The sequence below is a fragment of the Artibeus jamaicensis genome, unplaced genomic scaffold (genome assembly GCF_021234435.1).
Source record: "Artibeus jamaicensis isolate MK-2021 breed Jamaican fruit bat unplaced genomic scaffold, CSHL_Jam_final contig_490, whole genome shotgun sequence".
Classification (NCBI taxonomy): domain Eukaryota; kingdom Metazoa; phylum Chordata; class Mammalia; order Chiroptera; family Phyllostomidae; genus Artibeus; species Artibeus jamaicensis.
In genome coordinates, this window is record NW_026521861.1 from 2,798,419 (window position 1) to 2,813,305 (window position 14,887).

Consider the following 14,887-nt stretch of genomic DNA (forward strand, 5'->3'; position numbering starts at 1 on the left):
GAGATTTGGCTAACATCAATCAGTGCTGAAAGTACAAAGAAACCATCCACACAAAAATGTATTGTTTTTTACAAAAATAATCACTGCTAAGTAGCTCTATGAAATCATACTCTTTCCTCCATGACTAGTCACTTTATTGAATCAACACATTTGTTAAACGCCTACAAGGCAGGTACCATTTTGTGACAGACATTCTAGACGCTGCCCGTCAGGGAGCAGTCAGAGCTGGGGAAGACTTTCTCAATGCCTAAAATTAGGAAGTAAGACATTTCTCTATAAAGATCTTTTACCAAATATCCTTTATCTTTTCATTTTCATTCAAAGTACCCTCATCCACAGAAGCAATTCCTGAACTTAAAACAGAAACAACCACTCCTACGTCCCCTTCTAACTCATTTCTATTATGAAACTAAAAGAAAAAAATCTCACATATATTCTCACCTCTCCTGTTCTTTATGCCACAAAACTTGGGGGTTAAGGGCTATAGGAAATTGAATGTAATTCATGTGCAAATATCTGAAGTGTCTAAGAAAAGCTATAATGACAAAATGAAGCAGCTACATGATAGATAACTGCAATAATACAGCTTATGCTAAAATTTACAAATATAATAAACATCCAAATGCTGAAAGTATGCACTGACTTCAGCAGAGAAACAGCCTTGAGACAGAAATACCACGCATGTCTCCAGGATACAGTCTTCAAGGGAAGCTAATCTTGTTGTAACAACAGAAAGTGTTAGGAACTAAAGACTGGATCACTGTTCCACCACACATTTAAAACGAAAAGATACCTGCCTTGGGGAATCCAAAAATTTCTATTGGTTCCAGGACCTTGACTGATCTTTGCCAATGCCCATTTCCTTATGTCACTTTTCTAAATTATTAACCAGTGAAACACACTCCCTCTATCTTTAACAGCTTGAATATATTTGTGACTTAACTTCCCAAAGGTTGCTTTAAATAAAGTACAATGTCGCCACCCTAAGAAGCATGACTGAACTAAAGCATCCAATCTTAAAACGCAATTATCGGCCAGAAATTCCTCCATACACACTAAGTTGTTTGCAAGATTCGGCTTTGAGCATTAACAAGAAAAACAATCTTTAGGAGACAGACGCAGGAACACTATAAAACCAGGCACAGACTTCAACACAAAGACAAATGTAACAGCTTTCGTTATCATATCCTACTGTAGCAAGACATGAAATCTGAAGAAATTCTATATGAATAAACATAAATATTAATCATAAAAATGAGGCTACTAATATATTGTGCATTAAGAGGGATCTAATATTCTCACACTTAAGAACCATGAACATGCAATTTACTAAATTTGAAATTTTGTAAATAGCAAACTCAATGGTTTTGAGATTTAACTGACAATTCAAAGCAGTATTACCTCATCTGTCACTGGTTGCCGTTTTGAAAAGTGTAAAGCTATCTGAGTCAACTAGTTCCTGAAGTCACATAACAAAATTCTTCTTCAAGTCCCTGGTAAAATTTCTTTTTTATAGTTTTAACCTAACTTCAAAGACTGTTTTTAGTCCGAGCCAGACCCTCAACAGCATGTATCTTCTGGGATAGTGTGGGAGAAAACACCTCTGTGTCTAATTTAACTTGTCATTGGATATCACTGTTGCTCCACACAAATCCATCTGGAATAGAATTTCTTTGGCACTGGTGAGCTGTATCCCTAACTCCTCCAACTGCCGAGGAGTCACAATTTCCTGGCCCGGAGCCCAGCAGCAGTTACTGCAACAACAAGTGAGACTAAGGATACAAGTATAAAATCTTCTTGGGCATGTTTTGGTTATGGGTTTGTGTAATTATATACTCAAAGTCTGTTACAATCAAAGAAAAGAAAAAGTTACAGATGCTTTTTTGAGAGTACAAAATGTGTCTCCCACTGTGTGTATGTGTGTTGACTTCGACAAAATACAAGTGTTACATTATAATGTAAATTTTTGTTGAAAACTTAACTTAGCATTTTCTCCCCAAACTAGTTCCTATTGCTGTGCTATTGGCACTCTAATTTTCCCACTTAAACCTGAAATCTAATGAATATCTTTTTGTTCTTTCCTCACCCTTAAATCTGCACCATCTCAATCATCTCATGTGCCTTCACTTGAATTTCCAAATGTCTCTGGAATCCGTATCTTCCATTCCGTCCACACTGCTAACAACCTGTCCAAGTCCTCATTAACTAACTACTTAGCAATCATCTCCCAATTGTTCTCGATGCCAAAGTAACTGCTTTGAAGTCGTTCTACTCCAAGTGTGGTTCACAGACCAATGCGGGCCTGTGAACAGCTGTTACTAATCCATGACTTGATAGATACAAAAACTGCAAGTATTTAAAAACTTTTTAACAACCTGACAGAAAAGTTTTGTTTGTTAAGTGTATAGTAAAAGAAGTAGACTTACATTTTGTCTCTTCCTTTTCTAGTTGTTTCATTTGTATTACATTTTATGAGTGTACTTATTTGAAGCAAACTGGAATTTCTTTAAAAACTGGCCTTTGCCCATCGTTAGTTTGAGAAGCACAGCCCCGAAGCCCAATCCCCCTCATGCTCTTGTATGTAATAACCTCTAGACAACTCTCACTACCTACTCAACTCATAAATCACAAGTTTTTGTATCTTGGAGGACTTCAAAGCCTTTCACCATCTTTCCAAAACCAGGTTTATCTCACGTTCTCCGTATCACACAGCTTTTGTTCTAATATTCGAGATGAACTACATGTATTTCCTAAAGGCATGCTGAAGCTTTGCTTCTGCTGTTCCTTACACCGGAAATGTCTTTGTTAGTTCTATTTTATTTTTTAAGGAATCTTGAGTGATTCCTTCAAGATACTATTCTGGCAGTGCCACAGAACTATGACATGGTACTGCCTCTGGGTTTCAGATTACTTTTCCATCTGATTAAACAGATTTCACCAACGATTAAATTATATAAAACAGTGAACTATGTAAGAGGTCTGTGTATGTAAAATCCTTTATTCTGTCAATTACTATATTTTGTCGCATACATAAAATGTGGGCGGTACTCATTTACTACATTACAACATTACAAACCTTTACTACATTACAAACCTTTAAGACCAGGCACTGCGCAACATTGACTTTAATGCTTTCCACTCATTAGAACAAAGTATCAGTGATGATAAAGATATTTTAAAAGAAAGAATTATAGTTATTATTAAAGTATACAAAATAATAAAAACTACAGTTCAGCCTAAAGCAGCGACTTTCAACAAGTGTGCCTCAAGAATTTTCCAAACACACAACACCTATTTATTTAGTCAGGGGCCCTGACCTCCTTTCCCTTACATTGTCCACTTAAAAAATGACAACATCCAATACAATAGCCATCTGGTGTGAATGAACCAAATTTTTTAAGATATATTTTTTGATGCGCTGCAGTTTTAGTAATTATTTTATGCAGGTCATGAGATGAAAAGGGCTGAAAATCACTGGCCCAAAGAATAAATTAGAGGTTTTCTCAAAAGAAAACAGAAAAACAATGAGAAACAAAAACCAGAAAACTAATTTAGGAAAAAAGTTAAGTACAGGGCAGATACAAACCCATGTGCCTACAGTAATTTTCATTTAGAATATCCAAAGATTTCAAAAAGGTCTAACCCAATACCTAGCACAGGGCCTTGTAAAGAGCAAACACAACATTTACTGAACTAAAAATTAATCTTAAACTAAAAAGTTACTAAAAGTTAGTGGTTGCCAGAGGCTGTGAAGAGGAGGGAATAAGGAGTTTGGGGGTGGGGGTAATGAAAATGTTCTAAATATATTAAAACCACTAAAATGTATACTTTAAAAAGAAAGGTGAATTGAGTGGTATACAAAGTATACCTCAATTAAGCTATTATTTTAAAAACTTAATGGCAAGATAGTCTGCCTTTGTGTTCCCATCCTTCGGTAAAAAGTATGCTTAGATCTAAAAATACAGATAAGAACTTTCTAACTTATGAAACGGATTCCTAAAAAGTGAAAGTTGAAATACCATGGATATACAGACGCAGCAAGAAATTTTGATTAGATTATAAAAGCAAGTATTTTAGTTGCATTAGTTTTTGTTTTCATAAATTCCAGCCAGTAATTGCCTGCTAATTTGATTTAATATTTTCTGAGGAACATCCTCAGGAAGAATATATTAGATTTATCAGCCTGTGCTTTTTAAAAAAAAATTATATTTTATTGATTATGCTATTATAGTTGTCCCAACTCTTCCCCTTTTGACCCCTTCCACCAAGCACGAACCCACACCCTCGGGCCATCCCCACACCATTTTTCATGTCCATGGGTCATGCCTTAACTTCTTTTGACTTCTCCATTTCCTATACTGTACTTTACGTCTCCGTGGTTACTCTTTAATGACCTATTTGTACTTCTTTATCTCATCACCTTTTTACCCATTCGACCACATCTCCCTTCCATCTAGCAACCATCAAAACCCTCTCCATACCCATCATTCCATCTGTTCTTCTTTGCCTTTTAGATACAACTGTTGACAGATATGTATGTACTGCCATTTTATTTATTGTTCATAGTTTTGATCTTCTTTTTCTTAAATAACTCCCTTCAACATTTCATATAATAATGGTTTGGTGAGGAAGAACTCCTTTAGTTTTTCCTTGTCTGGGAAGTTCTTTATCTAGCCTGCAATTATAAATGGTATCTTTTGCAGAATGGTAGAATTATCTTGGCTATAGGTCCCAGCATTTCATGACTTTGAATATTTCTTGCCAGTCCCTTCTAGGCTACAAGGTTTCTTTTGAGAAATCAGCTGACAGTGTTATGGGTACTCCCCTATAAGTAACTAACTTCTTTTCTCTTGATGCTTTTAAGATTCTCTCTTTATCTCTAGCCTTTGGCATTTTAATTATGATCTGTCTTGGAGCAGGCCTTTTTGCATCCATCTTGTTTGGGATTCTCTGTACTTCCTGGACTTGCATGTCTGTTTCCTTCACCAAATTAGGGAAGTTTTCTTTCCTTATTTTTTCAAATAGATTTACAATTTCTTGCTCTTTCTCTTCTCCTTCTGGCATCTCTATGATGTAAATGTTGAAATGCCTGAAGTTGTCCCAGAGGTTGCTTTTACTAACCTCATATTCTTTTTGGATTCTTTTTTCTTCTCCTTGTTCTGTGTGGTAGTGTTTTGTTTCTTTATGTTCCAAATCATTTCTTTGATTCTCCCCTTCATCCATTCTACTGTTGTTTCCCTGTAAATTGTTCTTTATCTCAATCAGTGTATCTTTTGTTTCTGACTAGAACTGTTTCATGCTGTTTGAGGTCCTCACTAAATTCTGTGAGCATCCTTATAACCAGTGTTTTGAACTCTGCTTCTGATCAATTAACTACCTCCATTTTGTTTAGTTCTTTTTCTGGAGTTTTGGACTGTCCTTTCACTTGTGCCATGTTTCTTTGCCTCCTCATTCAGCAGCCTCCCTGTGTTTGTGTCTATGTTATTAGGTTGAGCTGCCTTGACTCCTTGTCTCAGTAGCATAGCCTAATGTAGCAAATGTCCTATAGGATCCAGTGACACAGAGTCCCCTACCACCCAAGCTGGGTACCCAAGGTATGCCATTTGTGAGTATACCCTCCCCTTGTAGCTGAGACTTAGTTGTTGCTGGCAGATCAATGGGAGGGATTTACCCAGGTTAGTCAGCTGCAAGAATTGGCTATGACCACTGACTACCAACTTCCACCCTCTGTGGAGGATCAGGGTGGTGGCGCTCCAAACGTGGTCTACGGCTATCCATGGGGTGTACTGGCCCTACAGTTTCTTAGGTGTTGCAGGTCAAGTTCAGCCTCCACCTGTGTTTTGCCCAGGGCCACCCTGCCCGAGCTGTAAAGCAATCTGAAATGTCTGCCACTTGTGCTGGGCTTGGAGATTCCCAGGTGAAGACAAGCTGTGAATATAGGCTGGCTGCTGCTAATACCATGCTTGGGGCTCACTTAAGGCAGCCGTTACTTGTTTGAGAAGATTTAGAAAGTTGTGAAGCATGAGCCAAGACCAGCCATCCATATAGAAAAGCATCTTGGGAGGGGCCATAAACTGGGGATGGCAGAGTCTTGGGGATCTCCAAGGAGGGTCAAAGAATGTTAGGTTGATGGAGTCTCAGATATGGCACCAGCTTGCCAGCTCTGTGGAAGGAGGGTTTAGAAAAGGGACAATGGCCTCTGCTCCCCTTGACACCAGATACTTCAGCTTCTCCCTCTATACCACTGGTGCCTTTCAAGCTGCTACCCCAGTGCTGGAGCTCAGAGAAAGTAAGTCTGAGTAGGTGAGTCTGTGTGTGGGTTAAGAGGAACTGTTTGGGGCTCCAGCATTTTCTTCCACTGACTCAATCCCTGCTCATTTTTACAGCCAGAACTTGAGGGGACTTATCTTCCTTGAATGGAACCCTGGGTCAGAGGGCCGAGTATGGGGCTGGGACTCCTCACTCCTGAAATACCCCTCCTGAATTTTTATTCACCACCCATGGGTGAGGGACCAACCTGTTCTGCACCCCTCCTACCAGTCCGGATGACTGTGGTTTCTCTAATTCCATAGTTGTCAGACTTCCATTCAACTCAATTACTGATGGTTCTGAGTGGTGGCTGTTCTATATTCTAGTTGTAATTCTGATGTGGATGTGCAAAGAGGTGAGCCATGTCTGCCTACACTGTCACCTTGACCAGAAATCCTGTGCAGGCTTTTTATAAATGGAATCAAACAGCACTGTAATTAATGTATATGCCTCTTTTTTTATCAGAGTATTTCTGAGATTCATTCATATACCATAATTAGTTGTTTTACTCCTGAATAGTATTCCATTGTATGGATATACTACAATTCGTTTATTCATTCAGTTCATGGGTATTTTGGATTGTTCCCAGAATTCACTATTATAAATAACGCTGCAATGAACAGTCACATACAAATCTGTGTAGACACATGCTTAAATAAATACCTAAAAATGGAACTACTAGGCCATATGTTAAGTTTGACTTTAAAAACTGTTTTCTATTCTGCATTCTCATCAGCAATGCATGAGAGTTCCAGGTGCTTCGTGTGTTCTGTGTTTTTCATTTTAGGCATTCTAGTTCATCATTTTCAACTGGTGTGCCAGAAGAATTTTTAAAACATGCAATCCCTGACTATTTAGTCAGGGGCACTGACTTCTTCTTTCCTTTAGACTGTCCAATTTAGAAATGACAACAGCCAACATAATAGCCATTCAGTGTGAATCAAAATTATACCTTTTTTTTGTCAGATTGGCAAAAAACATGGTTTTTGGTGTGCCACAAAATTTTAGTAATTATGTGTCATAAGATAAAAAAGGGCCAAAAACTGCTCTAGTTAGTTAATGTAGTCACTCTAGGTGTAGTGGTATCTTATTGAGGTTTTAATATATATTTCCTTAGTGATTAATGAAGTAGGGCATCATTTTAAGTGCCTGTTGGCCATATCTTTTTGTGTGTATCTATTCAAGTCTTTTGCCCATTTTTAAACTGGGTTGTTTGCTTTACTGTTGTATTGTAAAAATTCTTCATATATTTTAAATATAAGCCTTTTATCAAATATATATGTATTGAGAATATTTTCTCCCAGTGTTTTATTAATGGTGTCCTTCAGGAACCAGTTTGTTCTTTTAAAATTTTTGATCAAGCCCAATTTATCAATTTTGTCTCTCAAGTTTTTATGTGTTTTACCTAAGAAATCTTTACCTCATTCAAAGTCACAAAGACTTTTGCCTAAACATTCTTTTTAACTTATATTTAGATCTATGATCCATTTTGCATTATTTTTATATGGTTTGAGGTCAAGGTTGAGGTTTATACCTTTTCTATATGAAATTACTTTGGCCTCCTTGCTGAAAATCAACTGACTATATGTGTGTGTGGATCTACAAACTCCCTATTAGGTTTCATGATCTACGTGAGCCTATCCTTATACTAATACCACAGTCTTGATACCATACACTTAAATAAGGCTCAAGTGTAATTTCTAATGACTTAACTCTTTTAACAATCTTTTCCTATTAGGGCAATATTTCATGGACATCAAATGACAGACTATACTATGTGTCAAAATATCATATATGCATAATTTGTAAATATAAGAATTCTTTTCATTTCAAGGTACAAAATTTATTCATTTACTTCTAAAGATAACAAAGGAGAATAAAAGCTTATTGATTCCATTTATGTGATCCATGCATTTCAAATGCACTTGGTTCATTACCTACTCAGACAGTAGAGGAATTGCCCTAGGGACCCCTAGAAATAAACGTAAAAGAGTATCTCAGCCCTTATAGTGTCCTTGTGTGTGTGTATATATATCTAACTAACCCATTCTAACATATGCTTTACCACAGGGGGGTTATTAGCACTACTTACTTCCCAAGATTTTTGACTGCACCTAGAAATACAGTTCTTAAATCTAACAACCAGCTTTATAAACAACCATGTGTGGAAGACTAACAAATATAGCAGCATCTGTGATAATCTTTATCATGAAAATGGTTTAACAACTGCAGATCTGTACTATAGTTTAGTTTTCTTTACCCAATAATGAGGTTTAAAAAAGCAGTAAATGGCAAAAAAAAAGCCATTTTTTGCTCATAATCAATGCACAATTAGATTAAAATAAATTATAAACACGATACTCTGAAACTACTTCAAAATTTCTAATAAAACAAAGAATGAGAAAATGTTAAGAGCTTCGCCAAAATCACAATTTTACTGTATTTCTAGACACAGTTTTGGGTGATGTCTTATTTAATCACAGGAAATGCCTCTCTGAAGTCCAGTTACGTTGTGAAGGCTGAAGATGAGATCATCGACAGTCTGCAGGCATTAACTTACATGTCACCCATTACAGTGTCACCAAAAAAACCAGCAATAATTCGGATTCGGAAGCACAAGAGATATTTAAACAGTGAAAACAAGAAACAAAACAAAACAAAAACCCCCACAGAACTGTTTTACACAGTGAAGAGAAATAGGGGGTTCAAAAAAATTTATATTTTGCCTACAATGCTGAGAAGGAAACAAAATCACAGGTTGTTCAATCTTTCACACTATTTCCCGCCCCCCATTTTCTAAAGGTACTATTTATTTTAAAATACCTTTGAATTTTTAAACTTCACTTACTTCTTTGTAAAACTCTTTGGTAAGACACCCCTGACTACTTCCAATCTTCATAAATACTTTCTACCAAAAAAACAAAAGAAGTTTACCACAGAGTAAAAAGGATGTTTAAACTCACTAAATTCCTATTAAGATTATCCACCCTCAATGCTGTTTTTCAAAATAGCAATAGTAACTTCACAGTGTATTACACGTGAAATACTAACAATGGAAGCTTTCAGCTAACTCTCTGTCCATCTCTCCCTGCCCCTCCACTCTGACTGGCAGCACTGCCTACTAAGCTTCATATTCACTCAGATGACTACAACACCTCATTGCTGAGAAAAATGAGGGAGAAAGAATAACTCACTTACCCTTCCTGAGACATTCTCAAAGATCTACTTCCTCTGGATGAGAATACAGGGTAACAAGCAAGCTTCACTGATCTCTGGAGAACTGTAGCTCATTTGTTAGAGCACAGAGAACTCGGGCCCTGTGAGGCCCAACAAATTTGGGCACAGTGCCGATCCCTGACCAGGCAATATCTCAGTGACCAATATCCTCGGCTTATTAAATACTTGAAAACCCAAGAATAACAGGAAAAAAAGAGCAGGAAAAACAACTAAAGGTCTGACTGTTAAAGACTGGCCAGTTTAGGAAGGAGAAAATCCAAATGGCAAGTTCCGGTAAAAAGACAGGAATCATTACTGGCAAACACACAGAAAAAGCAAATTTACCACCTAACCAGGCCTGCCAACAGCACGCAAACAATGTGAGTTTCACAGAATGGAGTGCCCTAGTCAGTCCAAATCCTTTTCAGTTTACACTGGGGGGAAAAACAACAGGATATATGAAGTTTTAATTATCAGTTTAGTTATTTCCTCCCTTCCAACAATATGAACAATTGAACTACAAGAGAAGAAAGTATGTGCTGATCATATTACAGGAGAAACCTAAAGTATTTCCACACTGAAGTCTTTTTCTCTGATGATTTAACTGCTTGTAAGGAAAACATCTGTTACTCAATTGCCTGAAAATTTCTGCTCTTGTAAAAAGAAACTTACAGATCTTTGGCATATGGGGGATAAATCTAGTACATTCTAAAGGTTAATTCGAAACCCCAGAGCAAATTGAGGTTTGAAAGAAAAACATCTGCAACATTCCTGCCTCCGACCAATACAATAAATAGGGATTATGCAACAGGGGAAGGAATAAACAAGAGTGCTAAAGTCTAAGAACACTGAGATGACAAATAAATCCTCCTAGTGGTGGTTTGAATTCAAAATAAAATGTACATACGTTAAAGAAATGCAATTTGAATTAAAACTTGAAATTAAAAAAAATCTATTTTTTAAAGTATTTTATTATTTACTTTTAGAAAGAGGAAGGGAGAGAGAGAGGGACAGAAACACTGATGTGAGAGAGGGAACACTGACTGATGACCTCTTGCTCACTCCCCAACAGAGGACCAAACCCGTAAGCCAGGCATCCTCGAATTCTGACTGAGAATCGAACAGCCACCTTACACCTTACAGCGCAACACCCCACCAACTAAGCCATTATGGGCAGGGCAAAACTTTCATCTCTTTAAATATTACCTAAATATCTTACCATAAAGGTTTCTATTAGTTATTAAAATGTTTAGTCACCAAGTAACTAAAACTATTAAAAACTATAAACTCACCCTGGCTGGTATAGCTCAGTGGATTGAGCGCAGGCCTGTGAACCAAAGGATCCTGGTTCAATTCCCAGTCAAGGCACATGCCTGGGTTGCAGGCCAGTTCCCAGCAGGGGACTTACGAGAGGCAACCACACATTGATATTTCTCTCCTTCTCTCCTTCCCTTCCCCTCTAAAGATAAATAAAATCTTTAAAACACATACACACACACACAGACAAAACCCCCTATAAACTCACCCTGGCTGGGTGGCCCACTTGATTAGAGAGTCATCCTGTACACCAAAGGCTGCAAGTTCCGTTCCAGCTCAGGGCACGTATCTAGGATGTGGCTTCAATCCCCCATCAGGGTGCATCCAGGAGGCAACCCACCGATGTCTGTCTGTCTCTCTCCCCCCTTCCCCCTTCCTCTCTCTCTAAAATCAATAAACATATCCTCAGATGAGGGTGAAAAAAAGAAAACCGAAGAACACAAACTAAAATTATTTTCAGTTTATTTAGAAAAGCAGTATGGTGTAATGGAAAGAGAATGAGCACTGAACAACTATAGTTAAATATGAGCTCTCCTACTTTTCGGCTTTGGAAGCCCGAATAAAGTACTTAATATACTAAAGGGTTGTTGTCTGTCATATGTAAGCACTCAACGAACTATTGTAACTTAAGAGTGGGGATACAAACAAAATAATTGGATTTTCAAGGATTACCTTATCAATATAGCTCTTGGAAAAATACTTTGGAAAAATCTAGTTCTCAAATTGTCCATAAATAGGAAGGCCTTTCACTGATAATCCTCAAACCAAATTCTATAAATAGAAGAATATGAAATAAATATGGAAAAGTGATCTAATCCTTAAGATCTCCAATTTCCATGGCTTCTCTTGATTTTCACCTTGGGCATCACTGCTAAATGTGGGGGAAATACATACATGTAATTACTATTTAAAGACTTTATTACTTGCAGACTTTCAGCCAAGATGTAGGCATAGGTAGACACACTGTACCTCTTCATACAACCAAAGAAGGACAACAACAAATTTAAAAACAAAAAACAATCAGAACTGACAGAAAATCAAACTGTATGGAACTCCGACAACCAAGGATTTAAAGAAGAAACATTCATTCAGACCGGTAGGAGGGGCAGAGACGGGCAGCCAGGCAGAGAGGACCAGTGGCAAGGCAGCGGCTGGTAGACCCAGTGGTCCCACATTCGCAGGCAGAAAAACCAGGAGCAAAAACTGGGAATCGAGACAGACCACGCAACCCAGAGCTCTAGTGTGGGCAAGTAAAGCCTCAAAGCCTCTGAAAACACGTTCTGGGGGTTGAGGCGGCAGGGGGAGAAACTCCCAGCCTCACAGGAGAGTTCGGTGGAGAGACCCAGAGAGTCCTAGAATGTACACAAGCCCACCCACCCAGGAATCAGCACCAGGAGGGCCCAATTTGATTGTGGGTAGCAGGGGAAGTAACTGAAAGCCGGCTGGAGCTCAGCAAGTGGCACTGTTCCCTCTTGGACCCCTCCCCCACAGACAGCATCACGCTGCCACATGGGTTGCCCCACCCTGGTGAAAACCTAAGTTTCCGCCCCTTACTACATAGCAGGTGCGCCCAGACCACCCCACACACACACAAACAAAAGGCCAAAATGAAAGAACAGTTCAAAGCTCCAGAAAAAATACAACTAAGTGATGAAGAGACAGCCAACCTATCAGATGCACAGTTTAAAACACTGGTTATCAAGATGCTCCAGGAACTCACTGGGTACTTCAACAGCATAAAAAAGACCCAGGCAGCAAAGAAGGTTGCATTAAGTGAAATAAAGAAAAATATATAGGGAACCAACAGTGACAGAAAGGAAACCAGGACTCAAACCAACAGTTTAGAGCAGAAGGAAGAAAGAAACATTCAGCCAGAACAGAATGAAGAAACAAGAATTCAAAAAAAGAGGGGAGGCTTAGGAACCTCCAGGACATCTTTTTAAAAAATATTTTTTGTTAAATTTATTTTTAGAGACAGGAAGGGAGAGAGAAAAAGAGGGAAAGAAACATCAATGTGTAGAGAAACATCAATTGGTTGCCTCACACATGCTCCCAACTAGGGACCCGGCCCACAACCCAGGCATGTGCCCTGACTGGAAATGGAACCAGCGACCCTTTGGTTTGCAGGCCAGCGTTTAATCCACTGAGCCACACCAGCCACTCCAGGACGTCATTCAACAGTCCAACATCCGAATCATAGGGGTGCCAGAAGGAGAAGAAAAAGACGAAAAAATTGAAAACTTATTTGAAAAAATAATGGAGAACTTCTCCAATCTGGCAAAGGAAATAGACTTCCAGGAAGCTCAGAGAGTCCCAAAGAAGTTGGATCCAAGAAGGAACACACCAAGGCACATCATAATTACATTACCCAAAGTTAAAATGAAGGAGAGAATCTTAAAAGCTGTAAGAGAAAAAGAATTACCTACAGAGGAGTTCCCATTAGACTATCAGCTTATTTCTCAAAAGAAACCTTACCTGCACATAGGGGCTGGAAAAAAGTATTCCAAGTCATGAAAGGCAAGGACCTACATCCAAGATTGCTCTGTCCAGCAAAACTTTCATTTAGAAGGGAAGGACAGATAAAGCCCTTCTCAGATAAGGTCAAGTTAAAGGAGTTTATTATCACCCAGCCCTTATTATATGAAATGTTAAAGGGACTTATCTAAGAAAAAAAGATAAAAAATATGAATAGTAAAATGACAACAAATTCACAGCTATTAACAGCCAAACCTTAAAAAAAAAACTAAGCAAACAACTGGAACAGGAACAGAATCAGAAATGGAGATCACATGGAGGGTTACTGATGGGGGAGGGGAAGATACAGAGAATAAATAGCATAGATGGTAGGTAGAAAATAGACAAGAGGAGGGTAAGAATAGTATGGAAAATGTAGAAAACAAAAAAACTTACATATACGACACATGGACATGAACTAAAGGTGGGGAATGTGGGTGGGAGAGGGTGTGCAGGGTGAAGGGGAATAAAGGGAGGAAAATGGGACAATTGTAATAGCATAATCAATAAAATATAGTTTTTAAAAAGACTTTACTATTTGTAAAACAGAAAGAAAAGCAAAAATTCTCACCTGAACAGAGGATACACACATATATTCATAAGAAGTTCCTGTGCTCCCTGGCTGGTGTGGCTCAGTGGATTGAGTGCCAGCCTGCGAACCAAAGGGTTGCCTGTTCAATTCCCAGTCAGGCCACATGCAGGCAGGGTCCCCAGGGGAGAGTGCATAAGAGGCAACCACACATTGATGTTTCTCTCCCTGTCTTTCTCTCTCCCTTCCCCTCTCTAAAAATAAATAAATATATTTTTAAAAAATTTTAAAGAACTTCCTGTGCAAAAAGTAATATGTTGTCTGAAAACGAATAGCTCTTTCAAACTCTGTTCATATGTTCAAGAAATATTTACTAAATCTTGCCCTGGCTGGTGTGGCTCAGTGGAGTGAGTGCCAAGCTGTGAACCAAAGGGTTGCTGATTAGATTCCCAATCAGGGCACTTGCCTATTGGGCCACATCCCCAATAGGGAGCATGCAAGAGGAAACCGCACATTGATGTTTCTCTCCCTCTCTTTCTCCCTCCCTTCCCTCTCTCTAAAAATAAATAAAATCTTTTAAAAATGTATTTACTAAATCTTGCCTTAACTGGTGTTGCTCAGTGGGCTGCGCGTCATCCTGCAAAATGAAAAGGTCACTGGTTTGATTCCAGGTCAGAGCACATACCTGGGTTGCAGGCCAGGTACCCAGCTGGGGGCATGTGAGAGGCAATTGAGTTGATGTTTCTCTCTTACATCAATGTTTCTCTCCCTCTCTTTCTCCCTCCCTCCCCTTCTGTCTAAAAATCAATAATTAATATTTTAAAATTTACTAAATCTCTCTACATGTACCTGGTACCAGTAACACAAAGACAAACATAGTAGTCCTTGATTTTACGAAGTTCAAAGTCTAATCAAAGAGGTCCATTCACAAACAGTTTAAACACGGTATGTAACTACAGTATTAGACAGAGGTAGGCACAATAGAGAGGTGCATCTGTATTT

The 14,887-nt window shown here is 38.4% G+C and overlaps 1 protein-coding gene across 4 annotated transcripts in view; it reads right to left on the minus strand.

The window, feature by feature from the left end:
- Window positions 1-14,887, minus strand: part of NT5C2 (5'-nucleotidase, cytosolic II) — a 103,477-nt gene that overhangs the window by 50,281 nt on the left and 38,309 nt on the right. For 2 of the 4 annotated variants that reach the window (XM_053668478.1, XM_053668479.1), the window contains exon 3: window positions 13,928-14,008. The exons of 1 other annotated variant lie outside the window; for it this stretch is intronic. In XM_053668478.1, the coding sequence (XP_053524453.1) occupies window positions 13,928-14,008 (81 nt within the window). Of the gene's footprint in view, window positions 1-9,507; window positions 9,616-13,927; window positions 14,009-14,887 lie in introns of those variants that run through there. One more of the 4 variants, XM_037159372.2, reaches the window with a different exon arrangement.